This window comes from Microtus ochrogaster, chromosome 6 (assembly GCF_000317375.1).
Source record: "Microtus ochrogaster isolate Prairie Vole_2 chromosome 6, MicOch1.0, whole genome shotgun sequence".
NCBI classification, from domain to species: domain Eukaryota; kingdom Metazoa; phylum Chordata; class Mammalia; order Rodentia; family Cricetidae; genus Microtus; species Microtus ochrogaster.
Window position 1 is genome coordinate 62,323,485 of NC_022013.1, and position 15,677 is coordinate 62,339,161.

The 15,677-nt window shown below is 43.5% G+C and overlaps 1 protein-coding gene across 2 annotated transcripts in view; it reads right to left on the bottom strand.

Annotated features, from left to right (window-relative positions):
* The window catches only part of Arhgef3 (Rho guanine nucleotide exchange factor 3), a 288,000-nt gene that overhangs the window by 30,897 nt on the left and 241,426 nt on the right, over positions 1-15,677 (bottom strand). For both annotated transcript variants that reach the window (XM_026779863.1, XM_005348685.3), the window contains one exon: positions 13,861-13,968. In XM_026779863.1, coding sequence (XP_026635664.1) covers positions 13,861-13,968 — 108 coding nt within the window. The remainder of the gene's footprint in view (positions 1-13,860; positions 13,969-15,677) is intronic.

Here is a 15,677-nt window from a genome sequence, read left to right on the forward strand (position 1 = left end):
CTCTGTAGACCAGGCTGGTTTCAAACTCACAGAGATCCACCTGCCTCTGCCTCCTGAGTACTGGGATTTAAGGCATGCACCACTGGTACCTGGCTCAGATCTCTCTTTTTTAGGAAGGCTTCACCAATGTCCTCCCTCCTCCCTATTCTGCCATTTAGATAAATTTCTGACAAAACAGTGACCACATCTTGCTCTATCTATTTAACTTGATTTTAGTTGATTTTACACGTGTCGTGTAAGCCTGCATCACTAAGACACTACAGGGTAGCTCTCAATTATTTGAGATCCAACTATGAAATTCATCAATTAGAACTCATTAGGGAAGTTTATATTCTTCTTAAAAATTAGAGTGGGGGCGGGGCTTTAGAGATGGCTCCACCATTAAGATCACTGTTAAATAAGTTAGAATCACCTGTTGACAGAATATTGTCTACCCTTTAAGATAACTCTGAGATAATTTAGCTTCTAAAAATTCCCTTTATGCAAAAATTGACCAGCATTAACATCTGTATGTAATCACTTCATAATTATGCAAATCCTTTGTGAGCAGATATTTAAAATGCCATCAATTTCTCATTTTCTTTTCACATGGACAGTAGAGGTGACTTCTAGCTTACCTTCTAATTTTTTAGAACCTGAGAAAATGGAAAATATAATAAGGAGTTTCCAAAGGGGCTTCAGGACGTTTCCAGAGCTTTGTGCAGGCAAGCCGTGTTGTCTTGCAAGCAGTAAGCAAGCTCCTGGGCTAGCAGGGACTTCTGCGGGTCCCGGACTCACAGGAAAGCTCATGAAACCTGAACCACTCCACCTAGGACAGCAAGAAAGTGCTTGCCCAGGTCACTAGAGGTATTGCACAAATCCTGGGATCGCTTAAACAAGCCCCTTATAGCAACTATGCTAACTGGGTGTAGCTTGAATCGATTAGCCACAGTCCTGGAAGGTCAAAACAAGGCAGGGAGTCACCAACCCATTCTCTCTGTGGTTCTGATGGGCAGGTGGAATTATAGAACAGAAAGAAAAAAATACACAAAGAAGAAGATGCAGAATGCGACATTCGCTTCCACTTTCACTGAAAGGCTCAGTAGTCTCGTCCACTTTCAGTCTGAGCAGCCTTGGACTTCCCCCAAGAGTCAGAAAGCAATTCATACCAACTTGAAACTTTCATGTTCTACAAATCGTGTGATTTTTAAAATACAAATTCTCTTCTTTTTCCTCAAATCCATTTCCTGGCATTGCTGCATTGTACGCCTTTCCAATTTTCTTATAAGTATTTTACAGAAAACAGAATGTTTTCTCTTTTCAGTCAACCATACCTTTTTATGTTAGCATAGAAAAAAGTCATTCTTCTCTGGGCATTGGTGGTTCATGCCTTTAATCCTAGGAAGCAGAGGCAGGCGAATCTCTGTGAGTTCAAGGCCAGCCTGGTCTACAGAGTGAGTTCTAGGACACCACCCAGAGCTACAAAGAGACCCTGTATTGAGGAAACAAAACAAAACAAAAAAACCACCCATTCTTCAGAACTGTAACTAGGGGGTTGGCAGATGGCTCAGTGGCTAACGTGACTTGCTGCCCTTGGAAAGGACCTGTTTTGATTCCCAGTTTCCACACTGGTAGCTCACAACCACCTGTAACCACAGTGCCAGGGATCCAGCTCCCTTTTCTGGCCTCTCCGGGATTCCACACTCATGTACTCCTCCCCCCAGATACACAACTAAAACTAAAATAATTCTTAAAGCAACAACAACATAACTGAGGTAAATAAGAGAACAAAGCACTAAATATGTCTCCATATATGGAAATACATATTCCATATATATATAATATATATGAAAATGCCTCTATGAAACTCATTTTTTTTGCTAACATAAAAAGTTAATATAAAAGAGAGCAAATTTCTTTCAAGTAAAAACACTGAGGTAAAGTTCAGATAACATAAAATTAAACATCTCTGAAATAACAAAGTAGTGGTATCACAAAACTATTTCCTAGTCCCAAACATTTCATTCCTTAGCAATGGTCATAGTGGGACCCCAAGGTCTACATAGACTCCATACTTATTCAATGCCCACCTGATGAACAGTGAAATTATTCCTGGCCGTTGGCTATTATAAGTGCCTGACGGAACACCCTTTGTATGTTTGTGTTGATTTTATGGAGGCAGATTCCTTCAGTATAAAAACGATCAACTTGTATTTATTTTTACTGGATCTCATTTGGATTGCTGGGGTTTCCAAGAACTCATCTATTTTAATATTGATACTTGATGCTAAACGTGTTACCAAATTAACCTTCCAAGCAGGCTGTTCAGCGGTTCCTCTCCCAGACAGGAAGAGGAGAGAGATCACATGCTTTCCACATTGGGTGGATTTATTAGTCTCGTAGGCAAAAAATCACTGCACCTGAGTTCTATATCATGTTTTGAATATAAGAAATAATAGACAATTTTCTTTTCTTTTCTTTTCTCGTAGGCAAAAAATCACTGCACCTGAGTTCTATATCATGTTTTGAATATAAGAAATAATAGACAATTTTCTTTTCTTTTCTTTTCTTTTCTTTTTTTTTTTTTTTGGTCTTTCGAGACAGGATTTCTCTGTGGTTTTGGAGCCTGTCCTGGAACTAGCTCTGTAGACCAGGCTGGTCTCGAACTCACAGAGATCCGCCTGCCTCTGCCTCCCGAGTGCTGGGATTAAAGGCGTGCGCCACCACCGCCCGGCAATAGACAATTTTCTATACGTTCATCAAGACTTTCTCAGTCAGTTTGAGATTTTCTTCATTGCCATTTGGGGGAAACAAGAGGTGAACTACCTGGGGGGCTGGAGAGATGGCTCAGTGATTAAGAGCACTGGCTACTCTTCCAGAGGACCTGGGTTCAGTTCCTAGCACCCACATGGCAGCTCGCAACTGTCTATAAGTCTAGTTCCAGGGAATCTGACACCTTCAGAAAATAGAATAAAGTTAAATTAATTTATATTAAAAAGAGAGGTAAACTACCCTAAGGCACTCCTCTTTTGTGTTTTCTTAGTGATTGCCAGTCTTGAGGTGCCATGAGAATTATCTCCAGGATCCTTTATGCATCTATCCTTAGCTCTTTAGGTGTAATCTTTCCAATCCTCACACCATCCCTATTATAGGAATTCATTCTGCCAATGGTTGTGGGGTACCGGCCTTAGGGTGTGGCTTTTGTGTGCAGACATGAGGAAGAGGATAGGTCTCCTCGACTTTCTGACCCCTTTGGGTCTCTGACCACGCCAAGCCCAGCCAGAGCAGGAGAGTGAGCAAGACCTCTCCTCTTCCTTATAAGAGATTATGTATGCACACGGAAGTCATGCCCTAAGGCAAGTACCCCAAAACTACGAGTGGAATGAATTCCCACAACACACCCCCGTAAAGCAGGTTTGTTTTCATTTTGCCAATAAGGAAACTGAGGTGGGGTGTGTGTGTGTGCATGCATGATGTTTCTTCACAATAGAAGACAAACACACTGCTGTGGCCAAATGCCCACAAAAAGCAACGCAAGGGAGGGGAGGACTTTATTTTGGCTCACGGTTTTAGAGAATACAGTCCATGCACAGCAGAAAAGGGTGGCAGCAGGAATGGGAGACAGCTGGTCACATTGTGTCCACAGTTATAGGAAGTGGGGGACAAGCTGCAAAACCTCAAAGCCTATCCCCAAGGGCCACCTCCTCCAGCAAGACACCACCTCCTAAAGGTTCCACAACCTTCCAAGACAATATCAGCTGGAGACCAAGCGAAACAAGTGACGCGCGTGAAGGCAGGGATATCCGTGTGCTGCATTCACACATGGAGGGCTTTACACTGTAGAGTGAATGTCCTTGGGGAGCGGGGGATGTTCTTTGCTTGAACCGAAGCTTTAGAATTCTGCCAAACCCGAGAAGTAAGGATCTTGCTCCCATTTTATGGATAGGAAACCTGAGGCTCACAGAAGGTGAAATTTTGCTGAAGGCCATGCAATTAATAATAGTTAGATTTTTAACTGTGTGAGTGTGAGGGGGAACTTTGAGTGATAATCCAGGTCAGCTCTGCCCTAGTGTAGGGTTTGTTTGGTATATGAGCCACAGCGGATGAATTTCATGTAACTTCTTAGTCTGTGACACGCAGTTCCGAACCAGACAAGTCTTTCTTGTGCAAAACTGTCCTGTGCATTGTAGGATGCTTAGCGACAGCACTGGTATCTAACCACAACACACCAGGAGCATCCCCAACCCAGCTGTGATGACCAAAACATCTAGAGACATTGCCTATGTCCCCTTGGGGGAGAAACACTGTCCATTTCAAAGTAATGGACTCAGCCTTGGGAGGGACCACATAACCACAGACACAAATAGATGGATCTGCTGGGGTGGGGAGGATCCTGGGATAGCATAAAAAGTTACAGAATAAACAAGAGTTTCCACGAGGAAACCCAGCCCGGCAAATAAGTAGAAACCCAAAGCTCAGTAACGGTTGGCAGCTAAAATAACAAGGGCCATACAGGTGACAGACAAAAGCAGATTTTGGAAATGGTGTTCATGTTTGTACCCAAGCTGGGAATGTAGGAAAGCTGTTGCAGGTGGGGGTTGACTGTCAGTAGGGTAGGAAACCAGTCCATTTACATATGTCAGAGGAAATGAAAGCCCAGCAGGTAGACACGGGGGGGGGGGGACACACACAGATTTGATTTGTTAATGCTGCCTGTTCAGCAGGGTGCTTGCTCTGTCGGGTTGCAAAAACAGAAGGTCTCCATAGCCAAAGATAACAAGCTCCAATAGAGCTCAGGCCAGGCACATTCCCTCCACCATCCCGACTACACGGCTATTTGGTAGTAGATGGTTCAATAGTAAACAGGTTGGAAGCTAGGATGGGATTGTTCCAGTGTGGCTGCTGCATTGGGTGCAACCAAAAAGTTCCAACATGCAGTCACAAAAGGCTCCCGCATAGCACCCTTCCCCCCAGAAGTCTCTCGCTTAAAATGAGGAGCAGCACCTTTCCCACTGTTTGGCTCTACCACATTTGACCTTTGTGTTAATCTTTTGAAGGGAAAGGGCAGGAAAAAGTCAAGGTCTAGAGGTCTGAGGGACTGGGAGAAGGTAAGGATAGACTTGAGTTGAAAAGGCTTAGCCCAGCAGTGGTGGCGCATGCCTTTAACCCAGCACTTGGGAGGCAGCGGCAGGTGGATCTCTATGAGTTCAAGGCCAGCCTGGTCTAGGACAGGCCCCAAAGCTACAGAGAAACTCTGTCTTGAAAAACAAAACAAAACAAACAAACAAACAAAGAAAAAAAGAAAAGAAAAAATAAAGAGAAAGAAAAGGCTTTACTCCTAAAGTGGACTTGGCTTTAAATCAACTCACATGATTGAAGGACCTGGACAAACTCATTTCTCTGGCTTTCAGTATTCTCATCTCTTGAGGCAGCATCATAATTAGAACATCAAAAAGCTAAAGTGAGGATTGGCCAAGTCAAAGTAGGTCAACAGCTGGCCAGATGCCTACTGCAGGAGATGGTCAGTACCTGTGCTGGCTAATTTTTGTGTCAACTTGATCAAACTAGAGTCATCTGGGAAGAGAAAATCTCAATTGAGAAGTTGCCTAATCACATTGGCCTAGAAGCAAGCAAGCCGTGGGGTCATTTTATTGCTTAGTGATTGATGTAGGAGGGTCCTCCCTGCTGTGGGCTGTGCCGCTTCTGGACAGGTAGTCCCGGATTATATAAGAAAGCATACTGAGCAAATCATGAGAAGCTAGCCAATGAGCAGTTTTCTTCATGGCCTCTGCTTTGCTTCTTACAGCCAGGTTTCAACCTTAATTCCCTGTGTTGGCTTCCTCTAATGATGCTCTGTAATCTGTAAGACAATGAACCCATCCCTCCCATGTAGCTTTTGGTCATGGTGCTTTAGTAGAGCAATAGAAGACTATCACTTCACTCTTAGACTATCAACCATATTGCTACCATGAGTGTCTATTTCCATTGGTCCCCTCTTATCTATCAAAATATTTTTCAAGAGTCCCTGGTAGATGTGTACAATCATAGTACTGATCCAAACATAAACCACGCTTTGCCTATGCCAGTGGTTCTCAACCTTCCTAATACCATGAACCTTTAATACAGTTCTTCATGTTGCAGTGACTCCCAACCATAAAATTATTTTTGTAGTTACTTAATAACTGTAATTTGCTTCTGTTATGAATCATAATGTAAATATATGATATTCAGGATATCTGATATGCAACTTCCATGAAAGGGTTGTTCAATCCCCAAAGGGATTGCAACACCCAGGTTGAGAACCATTTTTCTATACATATCTATGACAAAGTTTAATTCTTAGATTAGGTACTTTAAGAGATTAACACTAATTAATAAAAGAACAATTGTAATAATACAATAAATAAGAAGGGTTAGTTTTCTTTTTCTCTTTCTCTCTTTTTGGGAGCAGAAGTTGAGACAGGTGTTGCCTAACTGTCCTGGAACTTATGTAGATCAGGCTGGCCTTGAACCTCTGCCTCCCAAGTGCTGGGATTAAAGGTGTTCTACCAGCCGGTTCAAGGCTGATTTTCTTTATTACCTTGACTAGATTTAGAATTACCTAGCAGACTGAGACAAACTTCTGGGTGTGTCTATGGAGGTGTTTTCAGAAAAGATTGAGAGGAAAAGACCAGACATGAAGGTGGGGAGTGTGTGCTATCCACTGGGCTTCCTGCAACCCCAGAATGGAAGAGGGAAGGGAGAAAAGCAGCAGAACACAGGCCTTTTTCCCTTCTGCGTCCTGGTCCATGAGGATGCAAATGACGGTCCTCCATCATGTGTTCCTGCTACCATGATATTCTGTTCAAATGCATGGTGTCAAGCAATTGTAGAAACATGACCCAGAACATCTCATTCCTCCCTCTGTTGTTTCTGTCAGAGATCTGGTCACAGCTACATAAAACTAATTCCTACAACAGTCAAAGTTACTTTTAATGTATAAGTTGTTCACTCTTGGCATTGTTCATTTACCATTTTCCTATCATAGTTGATTATGGGTAACCTTAACAGGGGAGAGTGAAATCACAGATAAGGGGGGAAGTCTTGGATGCTTTTATCCATAGCAAACAGCAGAAACATATCCAAGTTACTTAAGAGCAAATAGCTTCTTGGAGGAACTTCACTAGAATAACCAACAGGGGACCCATCAGCATAACTAAGAACAAAAGATCTGGAAATAACCAGCTGAGAACACAGTTGGTGGTAGAGAGGTCACCTGGCTCACCACTTACAGGGTATTTATGAAATGAAAATCAAGGTTGTCAGACTTGGTTATGGAAGTCCATACACCTATCTTCCTGTTTATGTCGCATGTGTAGATGGGACCAGACTTTTCATTCCCTTCTCAAACCTGGAGTGTCCTCTCTCCATTTCATTTGTAGGCTACCCCCAATCCAACCTCTATTCTTGATGCTCTAACTCTCAGGCCATTACTAAGATTTCTAATCTGCCTTCCTAGTACAATAATGCTATATATAGTGTACATTATCCAATGAGATTTTTGGATATTATTTATTTCTATATGGTTGGAAGAGGCAACATATGGTTATTTTTTAAGTTTAAGTGTAACAGAAATATATGATGGAGAAGAAGTATTTCCAGTTCATGATTCATTCTCTGCCCACTTATAGAAGATAATTAAATATAAGATTTATATTTGTTATGTAATAATTCTAATTCTTGTGTGATAATGAAAAAGATAATGCAAGCAGAAAATAAAAGAGCAAATGGCTCATAATTATATTTTCAAGGATAACTACTTTCAAGAATTTTATCTCCTTTCCCCATTAATATATTAATTCGTGTGTTATGACTGAGATACAGTGGCTCTGAACTCTTCATTTTCTGTTTTCCTAATATCTTAGAAAATTATTACCAACCAGATCTTATAGGTTTCTACAGCACATATGTCTCCTTTTTCATATTGGTCACATCTCCATCATCAAGTGTAGGACAGAATAGTTAACACAGTAGGATATTCAGGAAGATCACTGGCTCACACCATGTACTTAGACTGCTCTTGGGTCACATGGAAAGCTCCTAGATCTAAAGACCAAAGAACAAAGCACTGAGAGGCTGTGATTACCACACTCCTTCCTTAGCCAAAAGATTTTCTGTGGAGTGTGTTCTATGTGTCAGTTCAAGAAGAAGGACAGACCCCATCACTAGGCAGGGACCCACAGACAGTGCCTTGAGAGAGCCTTAGAGCAGCAGTGGTTAACTTTTCCAGTAATAATATAGTAATAGTATCTACCAAGTTCTACACAGTCTAAATCATATATAAAAACAAAACCCCTATGTACTGTACGATTATGCTTTAAAAATGCACATGAAAATTCCTAAAAGCATTCATAGCCCAAGTATCCATAACTACGAGACACCAGCTATGTGAAATAAATCCTATCAACACATTAGTATAATACACAGTTCATAAAGATCATACTTTCCAAATATAAGTGTCATATAATACTTTCTTTCGATCCTACATAAAAGCTCCGCACCCAGATAAATGACAAAGGGAGGATGTAGGTAGAAAAAGGACAGGACAAAACCCACAGAGCCATTAGCTCAGTTGGTAAAGCCCTTGCCTAGTATGTATGAGGTCCCAAGTTCAACTCTCAGGACTGTATTCACTAGGTGCAGTAGTACTGTCAGCAAGTTTAACATTGAGGAAGTAGACCAAGGTCGTCCTTGGGCAGGCAGCAAGTTCAAGGCCAGCTTGGGCTATATGAGACCTTGTTGTTTCAAAACAACAACAAAACGGGGGGGGGGGGTTGGTGGTAGGGGAGACCTAAACCAAACTATTAGGGAAAATAAATAAGATAGTAACCTTAATGAAAGTGGGAGTGCCCCCATGTGAGGTTAAGAGAGGCTGATTGTACAGCTGCACCCCAAAGTGAGCAGATCATACAAGTGAGGTTTAGACGGACTGAGTGACCTTGAGCTATGCTCAGGGAATACAAAGTATGCACTAATACTCAAAGTCATTCCGAGAAGAAACATTAAAATGCAGTTTTGGAACGGAAGGCCATGCACATTCCGTTTCTTCCTCTTTTTCTGTGTTTTCCCATAAGGAACACACACTTTGTAACAGACAAGAAAGACGTCCAAAGAGAATGAACCTCCCAGGGCAATGCATTCCGTCCTTGCTGGACTTGACTCAAATGTGTTTAGCAGCCACGCCAGCTGTGCACGGAGAGGCGGCGCTCAGCATGCAGCTGGCCCATGGGAGCTGGTATTCCCTGTTCCACATGAGAGGCGCACACTCCGGCCCCTTTCAGAGCTGGGCCAGGTTTCCCTCTCAGGCATGCTGGAGAGGGGATTTATGGGCCTGGGGGATCCAAACATCTGTGCTTTGGTTTACCCACAGTCCTGTGCTCACCTTTTCTGGTGAGGAACTGACAGAGAACCCTGTCGTCACCATAAATGCTGCCTTTGTGCTGAGGCCTAACTCCCTAGCCCATATCAGTGCCGGGAGGCAAGAGAAACAAACCCGGCAGTGTGTTGCCTCCGAGACCACTCACACTTGTAAATGGGTTTTTAATCTTTCTGGAAAAGGATGCCAGCTCAGAGTGCCCAGTATCCTCCTCCACTGACTGTAGACGCACAAGGAGAGAACCGCTAAGAATTGATGGAAGCGTCATGTTTGGGTCTGAGTCACTGCTTGGCCTATAATTAAAGGAACTCAACCTGAGAGATGAAACTGGATATCCAAAAGGATCTATATGCCTCTGAAGTGCCAGGAGCCAGGGGAAAAGAAACAGTGCAACACAAAACCAAGCCGCTAGCTGGGTCTGGTGGCACAGGTGTGCTACCCCAGTCACTCATAAGGCTGAGGCAAGGGAAATCAAAAATGTAAGGACTGCCTGGGCTACAGAGGGAGTTCAAGGCTCACCTAGGCAACTTAGTGAGACCTTGTTTATAAAAAATATAAAAAGGGGCCACGTATGGCGGCATATGCCTTTAATCTTAGCATTTGGGAGGCAAGGGCAGGAGGATGAGCTATATACATGGACTGTCTTAGGCTAACCTGGGTTACACAAGGAAGCCCTGTCTCAGTAACAACAAAAGGGGGGGGGAATGAGTTGGACACACACAGATGAGATGGCTCAGTGGATAAAGGCACTTGCCACCAAGCTTGATGACCTGAGTTCACTCATCTGGGCCCACGTGGTAGAACGAGAAAACTGACTTGCATAAATTGTCTTTTGAACTCCACATGCACACCATGGCAGGTACAAACCACCTCCTCCCCCCAAATAAAAATGCAATAAAGATCTACAAACCGAAAAGTTTGGTAGGAAACCACCTGCCTTGTTATCTCCGTTACTGAAAATAAATATAAAAGAAACTAAGAGAAGGGAAGTAAATAAGGCAGTTTGCCTCATGCTCATGATTTTTTGAAATAGAAAATTATACACACAGGTGCATAAGGCAAGCGACTGCTAAGTGCCAAGTGGTTTTGCCATGCTGTGTTCCCCTTATTTGGCTTCTCCCCTAATACGAATGAATGGATAGCTAAACAAATGGTGAAACCTCTTGAAATTGGATCCTGAGCTGCCCCTGGGGCCCACTCCTCTTCATCCTCCCTGCTCCATTGGCTGCGTCAGCACTTTCTCCCTTTTTAGCTGGCAAGGGAAGCAATGAAGTGAGAAGGCAATGAGCAGGATACCAGCTTAGTAAACAGTGCTCAGAAGCTTACACTGCATGTCCCAAGGGAGCGAGCTGGCATTCAGCACCCTCTCAGATCATCCCATGAGCATGGTGTTCAAATACAAGGCTGGAGGTGTTTTCCTATCCACTAACCTCTTCCCTTCAAACACCATATTGTTCAATTCTATATTTCTATGTGCATAACCATTATGAATAACTTTTCTATTTCTGTTCCATAGCTAGTGTTAGCTATTTATCATGACAGTTAAAAAAGGTCAACAGAAATTTATTTTGTAAGAGAAAAATATCTCTGAAGATTTAGAAGACAATTTTAACATGGCAGACCCTCCCTCGGGTCCGGCTGTCTCATCCTTGCTTGGGCTCAGTCTGCTGGTTTTCAGACATCGCTTAATTAATTACTTTCTTTCCCAGTTCTCTAGGTCAATGTACATTTCTAAGATGATCAACTTTTTACTATAGTGTTTCCTGTGCAGGAACCCTAGGAATCAGAAGAAAAAAAAATAAAGATAGCCTGGGAAGTCTAAAGAAAATCGGTGAAGTATGAAATCAGTATGGGCTACAGGGGAGGATACAGTGTTCCTCCCCTATACACAAACACAAAGGTTGACAAGCCAGATAAGGCACTAACAGGGACCAACAGCTCCAAGGGCAATTGTAGAGTAGGCTAGCTACTCGACCCTAGCTTGTTACTGTCATGTGGCAAAGTGAAGCCCAGCCCTGCCATGAATCTACCAGAAGGCAACTCCATCCTGAGAAAAGAACCTAGACGCAGGAAGAGCCCAATGCAAGGTGAAGGCTCACTTGATACTTGTAGAATGAGTGAGGCCCTCCCTGGTATAGGGTGAACCTTCTGCGAGAAACAGTAGCAAGAGAGGCCATTAGTATAGAGACCCAACATCAAGGGATGAAATAGCACACAGTGAGCTATTGACTCTCACTACTGAACCAAGGCTGGAGAGGAAAGGGTCAAACACAGTTGACAGTCTAAAGACTTTTCAAAATGCAGAACTCAGCAAAAGACCAGATGTGCAGGACTCAGGTGATAATGAATCTTCCAGGAAAAGCCCACAGTGAAGTCGTCCAGAGGGCAGACACTGGTCACAAGGGACAGTAGGCAAACATGTCTTTCTCTGCTTGCTCTGCAGGCCAACTCTAGCAAAATCTTATTTTCTTTCTCTGTTCTTCCCACTAAGAGACCAGAGGGTAACCAGGAGTCCACAGTCCCAGGTACTGAGACAGATGGAGCCAAACCCAGACCTAACTGGGTGGTTAAGATATTCATTCATGATTGACAACAGAGTTAACAGAGAGGTGGGTATAGAGGGACAAGTGGTAGGGAGGGATGGCATCACAGGGCTGTGGTGCATACCTCAAACAGTAAGGAAGCAGGGATGAAAAGGGCTGTAGGAGAAGCTCAAAACCTTCTCAGGTAATAACTATCAGCATGAGGTATGGCTCTGGGTCAATCACTTCAACCTCTCCCGTGTGAAAGCTTTGTTTTGCTACATAAACTTCTGCTTAAGCTCCATGGTTACCTAAATTCTTTCCTTTGAGAAGATAAGAACCAAGGAGAAATCTTCACCTGGAAGCACCTCTCCAGGCAACAATTTTCTTAAATGTTCAAGGTCAAGATAAAAACATTGCTAAACACAAGTACGCGAGACAAATGAGAAATGGCAGGATTGACTTGCTTAGCTGTGCTGCATGAGACCTCATGGGTTGACTTTTGTGGGACTCAGTCTAAAAGGATATTTTTATGATTACAAATTGGTTCCAAGGCTGTGGCTAGATCCCAACCTTCACTTCAAAAGGCAAGCTACAGTAAAAGGTTAAAGAATAGGCTTGGTGAGGAGGATCTCTGTGAGTTTGAGGCCAGCCTGGTCTACAGAGCAAGTTCTAGGACAGGCTCCAAAGCTACAGGGAAACCCTGGTGAAATGGCTCAGTGGGTAAAGGCACTTGCTGCCAAGTCTGGTGGCCATGTTCAATCCCTGGGAGCTTCACAGTGGGAGGAGAGAACTGACTCCTCCCATGCTGTCTTCTGACCTCCACATAAGCATCACGGCACATACATGCCTCCCCTCTCCACACGCATGCACACACACACACACACACACAAAATAAAAATATAACGGTGCTTGAAAACAACTTGTTAACTAAAAATTACTACTGTAGACAATACTCACTACATAGCTAGTCATAACTAAAGGCTCTTGAATTTATTATCTCATAAATCTTCACAATTATTCTACAAAGGAGCTATGGCCTTTTATAAGCCACAGTGGTGACTGTGTGATAAATTTACCTCTAAGGAATAAAAGCAAGACTTAGAAGTGCTAAGTTGTCTGCGCAAGATTGGCAGTCTCCAAACAGAGACCCAGAGTCAGAGCCAAGACACTTTGGGGCTTCTGTTCAACCCGGAGGTCAACAAACATTTTCTGTAAATAGACAGGCACAGCTGTGTCCAAATCAAGCTCCTTATAGACTTCAAAATTAGAATTTCCTGTGGTTTCCACATATAAGAAATACCACCCTGGCTGGGCAGTGGTTGCACATGCCTTTAATCACAGCACTCAGGAGGCAGAGGCAGGTGAATCTCTGTGAGTTCGAGGTCAGCATGGTCTATAAAAACTAGTTCCAGGATAGCTAGGACTGTTACACAGAGAAACCCTGTCTCAAAAAAAAAAAAAAAAAGTAGAAACCATCATTAGTTCATGAGAAATGAACAAAGAGGTGACAGATGTTCCCCCCCATCCCCCACACCTCGCTGACCCTGGTTGAAACCACCAAGTTCTGCTACCATCCAGCTCATACCACATGGTGATATCTCAGGAGTCCAGAAACATTGCTGGGCAAAACCAGTAAGAGTGTTAAGAGTACATTCTGGAAAGTGCAACTGTGAGGAAAACCGAAGAGAAGTGGCCCTGACTCTGCCTGACCGGGGTTACAACTTGCACACACCTTCTCCCCGGCACCCTTCATCTGCACGTCTCTACAGTAGCAGGATGATGCAGGTCGGCCTGAAACCAACAGACATTGTGGACACGAGCACAGCATAGCTTTCTGCAACCCAAGTTCACACTCTCTTTCCTGCAAGGTTTGATTGCAACCCAAGTCCACGCTCCCTTTCCTGCAAGGTTTGATTGCAACCCAAGTCCACGCTCCCTTACCTGCAAGGTTTGGCTGAAGCGCTTTAACGGTGTGGTCTTCACAGGCGGGATGAGGTTTGCTAGTGACGTGACTCTTGAAAGGGGTTTGACCCTTTTATTACTAGGTTCCTGTAGAGTTAGAAAAAAAAAAAAAAGAGGACAATGTTAAAGCCGATCTTGAATATATCTGCCACATCACAACCATCCTGCTCCATGGTAGAGTGATCTATAGACCGTGAACAGTGCCCTAGCATCTACATGGATGAGCTGGCTGAGCAGTCAGAGAAGAGAAGCGACAAGAGATGCACACAGAGGCAGAAGGGTAGGGATCCACCCTGCTCCCCCATCCCCATATCCAATACCCCCCATCAGTGATTGTTTCATTCAGAGCTTCCACTCAGTGGACCCCTTCTTCCGTTGCTGGAGAGAAAAGCCAGCCAAGGTCTCCCAGCCAAGGATCTTGCCAGGCAGTGGCGTGTCTTTTGCTGCTTCTGGCTTCATGCTTTAAAAACCCTTCCCAGCACACCTTGCTAGAGCCATTCTTCTGTATGCTTTATCTATTCATTTTTTGAAAGTACAAAGATTGCTTTTAATTCATCAAGTAAAAACCTGTTTTTAAAGCATTTACTACTCTCTCTGTATGTAGAGGAAGGGTCAGAGGATGGTTTTCCAGAGTTGTCTCTCTTCTCCCATCATGTGGATCCCAGGCTGTCAGTCTTAGTGGCAAGCACACTAACTCACTGGGACATCGGACCAGCTCCAAATAGTCTTTTTATAATAGGTTTTATTTCTAGGATCATAACAAAGTATCTTTGTGGCTACAATAATGGAGAAACACATGTCAAAATTCGTAAAATATCGAATGGCAAAAGAAAATGTACAGGGAGAAATTTGCATCATGGGTACTGGTTCCATACTATTTATAGCCACACATTTTCAAAGTCACCTCCACACAAACATCAGCTGCAAATCTGTAAGTGACTCCAGAGCTGGCTGAGGAGAGGGTGGCTCCCTATTCCAAAGGACACTAGTCAGGGAAGCAAACACTTTGCAAGAGAAAGAGAACAGTTACCCCCATTTTCCTAAGCTCCATCTGACCTGTAAATGCCAAATCAGCCAGTTGCAGCAGACTTCAACCAATCAATCACTACGGGAGCCTCCTGTCCCCCTCCCCCCCCATACACCCAAGGTGTTCATCTTTCCTTTTCATCCACTGTTCTAAAAGTTTGGAGGGTTGAGCTGGGATTTCCAATTCTTCAGGGGATTCCTACAGATGTTTGGAGAAGTCCTTCCTGAATCTGGAACCCGGCTGGGAGGTTTTCATGTCATCTGATGCCCTTGCCAGTCTCAGAAATTAGAAGTGCCCTCTTAAGACTCACCCTACTTGCTGACATTTTAAGTAGAAAAAAAATTAAACTTATAGACATTTAAAACAATCCCATGGTGCCAGAGAGTGAGCTGCGAGTTCATAATGCAGTCAGTTGCTTTTCTAGGACAGGATGGACCCGGCTGCCAGGAACCTCTCTGACTTCTGGGCACACTAAATGAGCCAACAGCAGACAATCCTTGAAGCATTAGAGAGGCTGAGTTTTAAAATGCAATAGGCGAATCTCCTAACATGAGAGACTGCACTACAAAGGATGGGGGTCCTGACAAGAAAGGTCCAAAAGCTGTCTGCATCCAGCGTCCTGTGGTGACGTCCTTCAGGATGCTCCTTGCCCAGTTCCTGGTCACCAGTGCCTGAACGATAATTTTTAAAATCTGCCCCCCCTTTACATCATATCTACACCCTCAGCATACTGAGTCCACACATGTGTGTGCACATGCAGCCTCTTAAG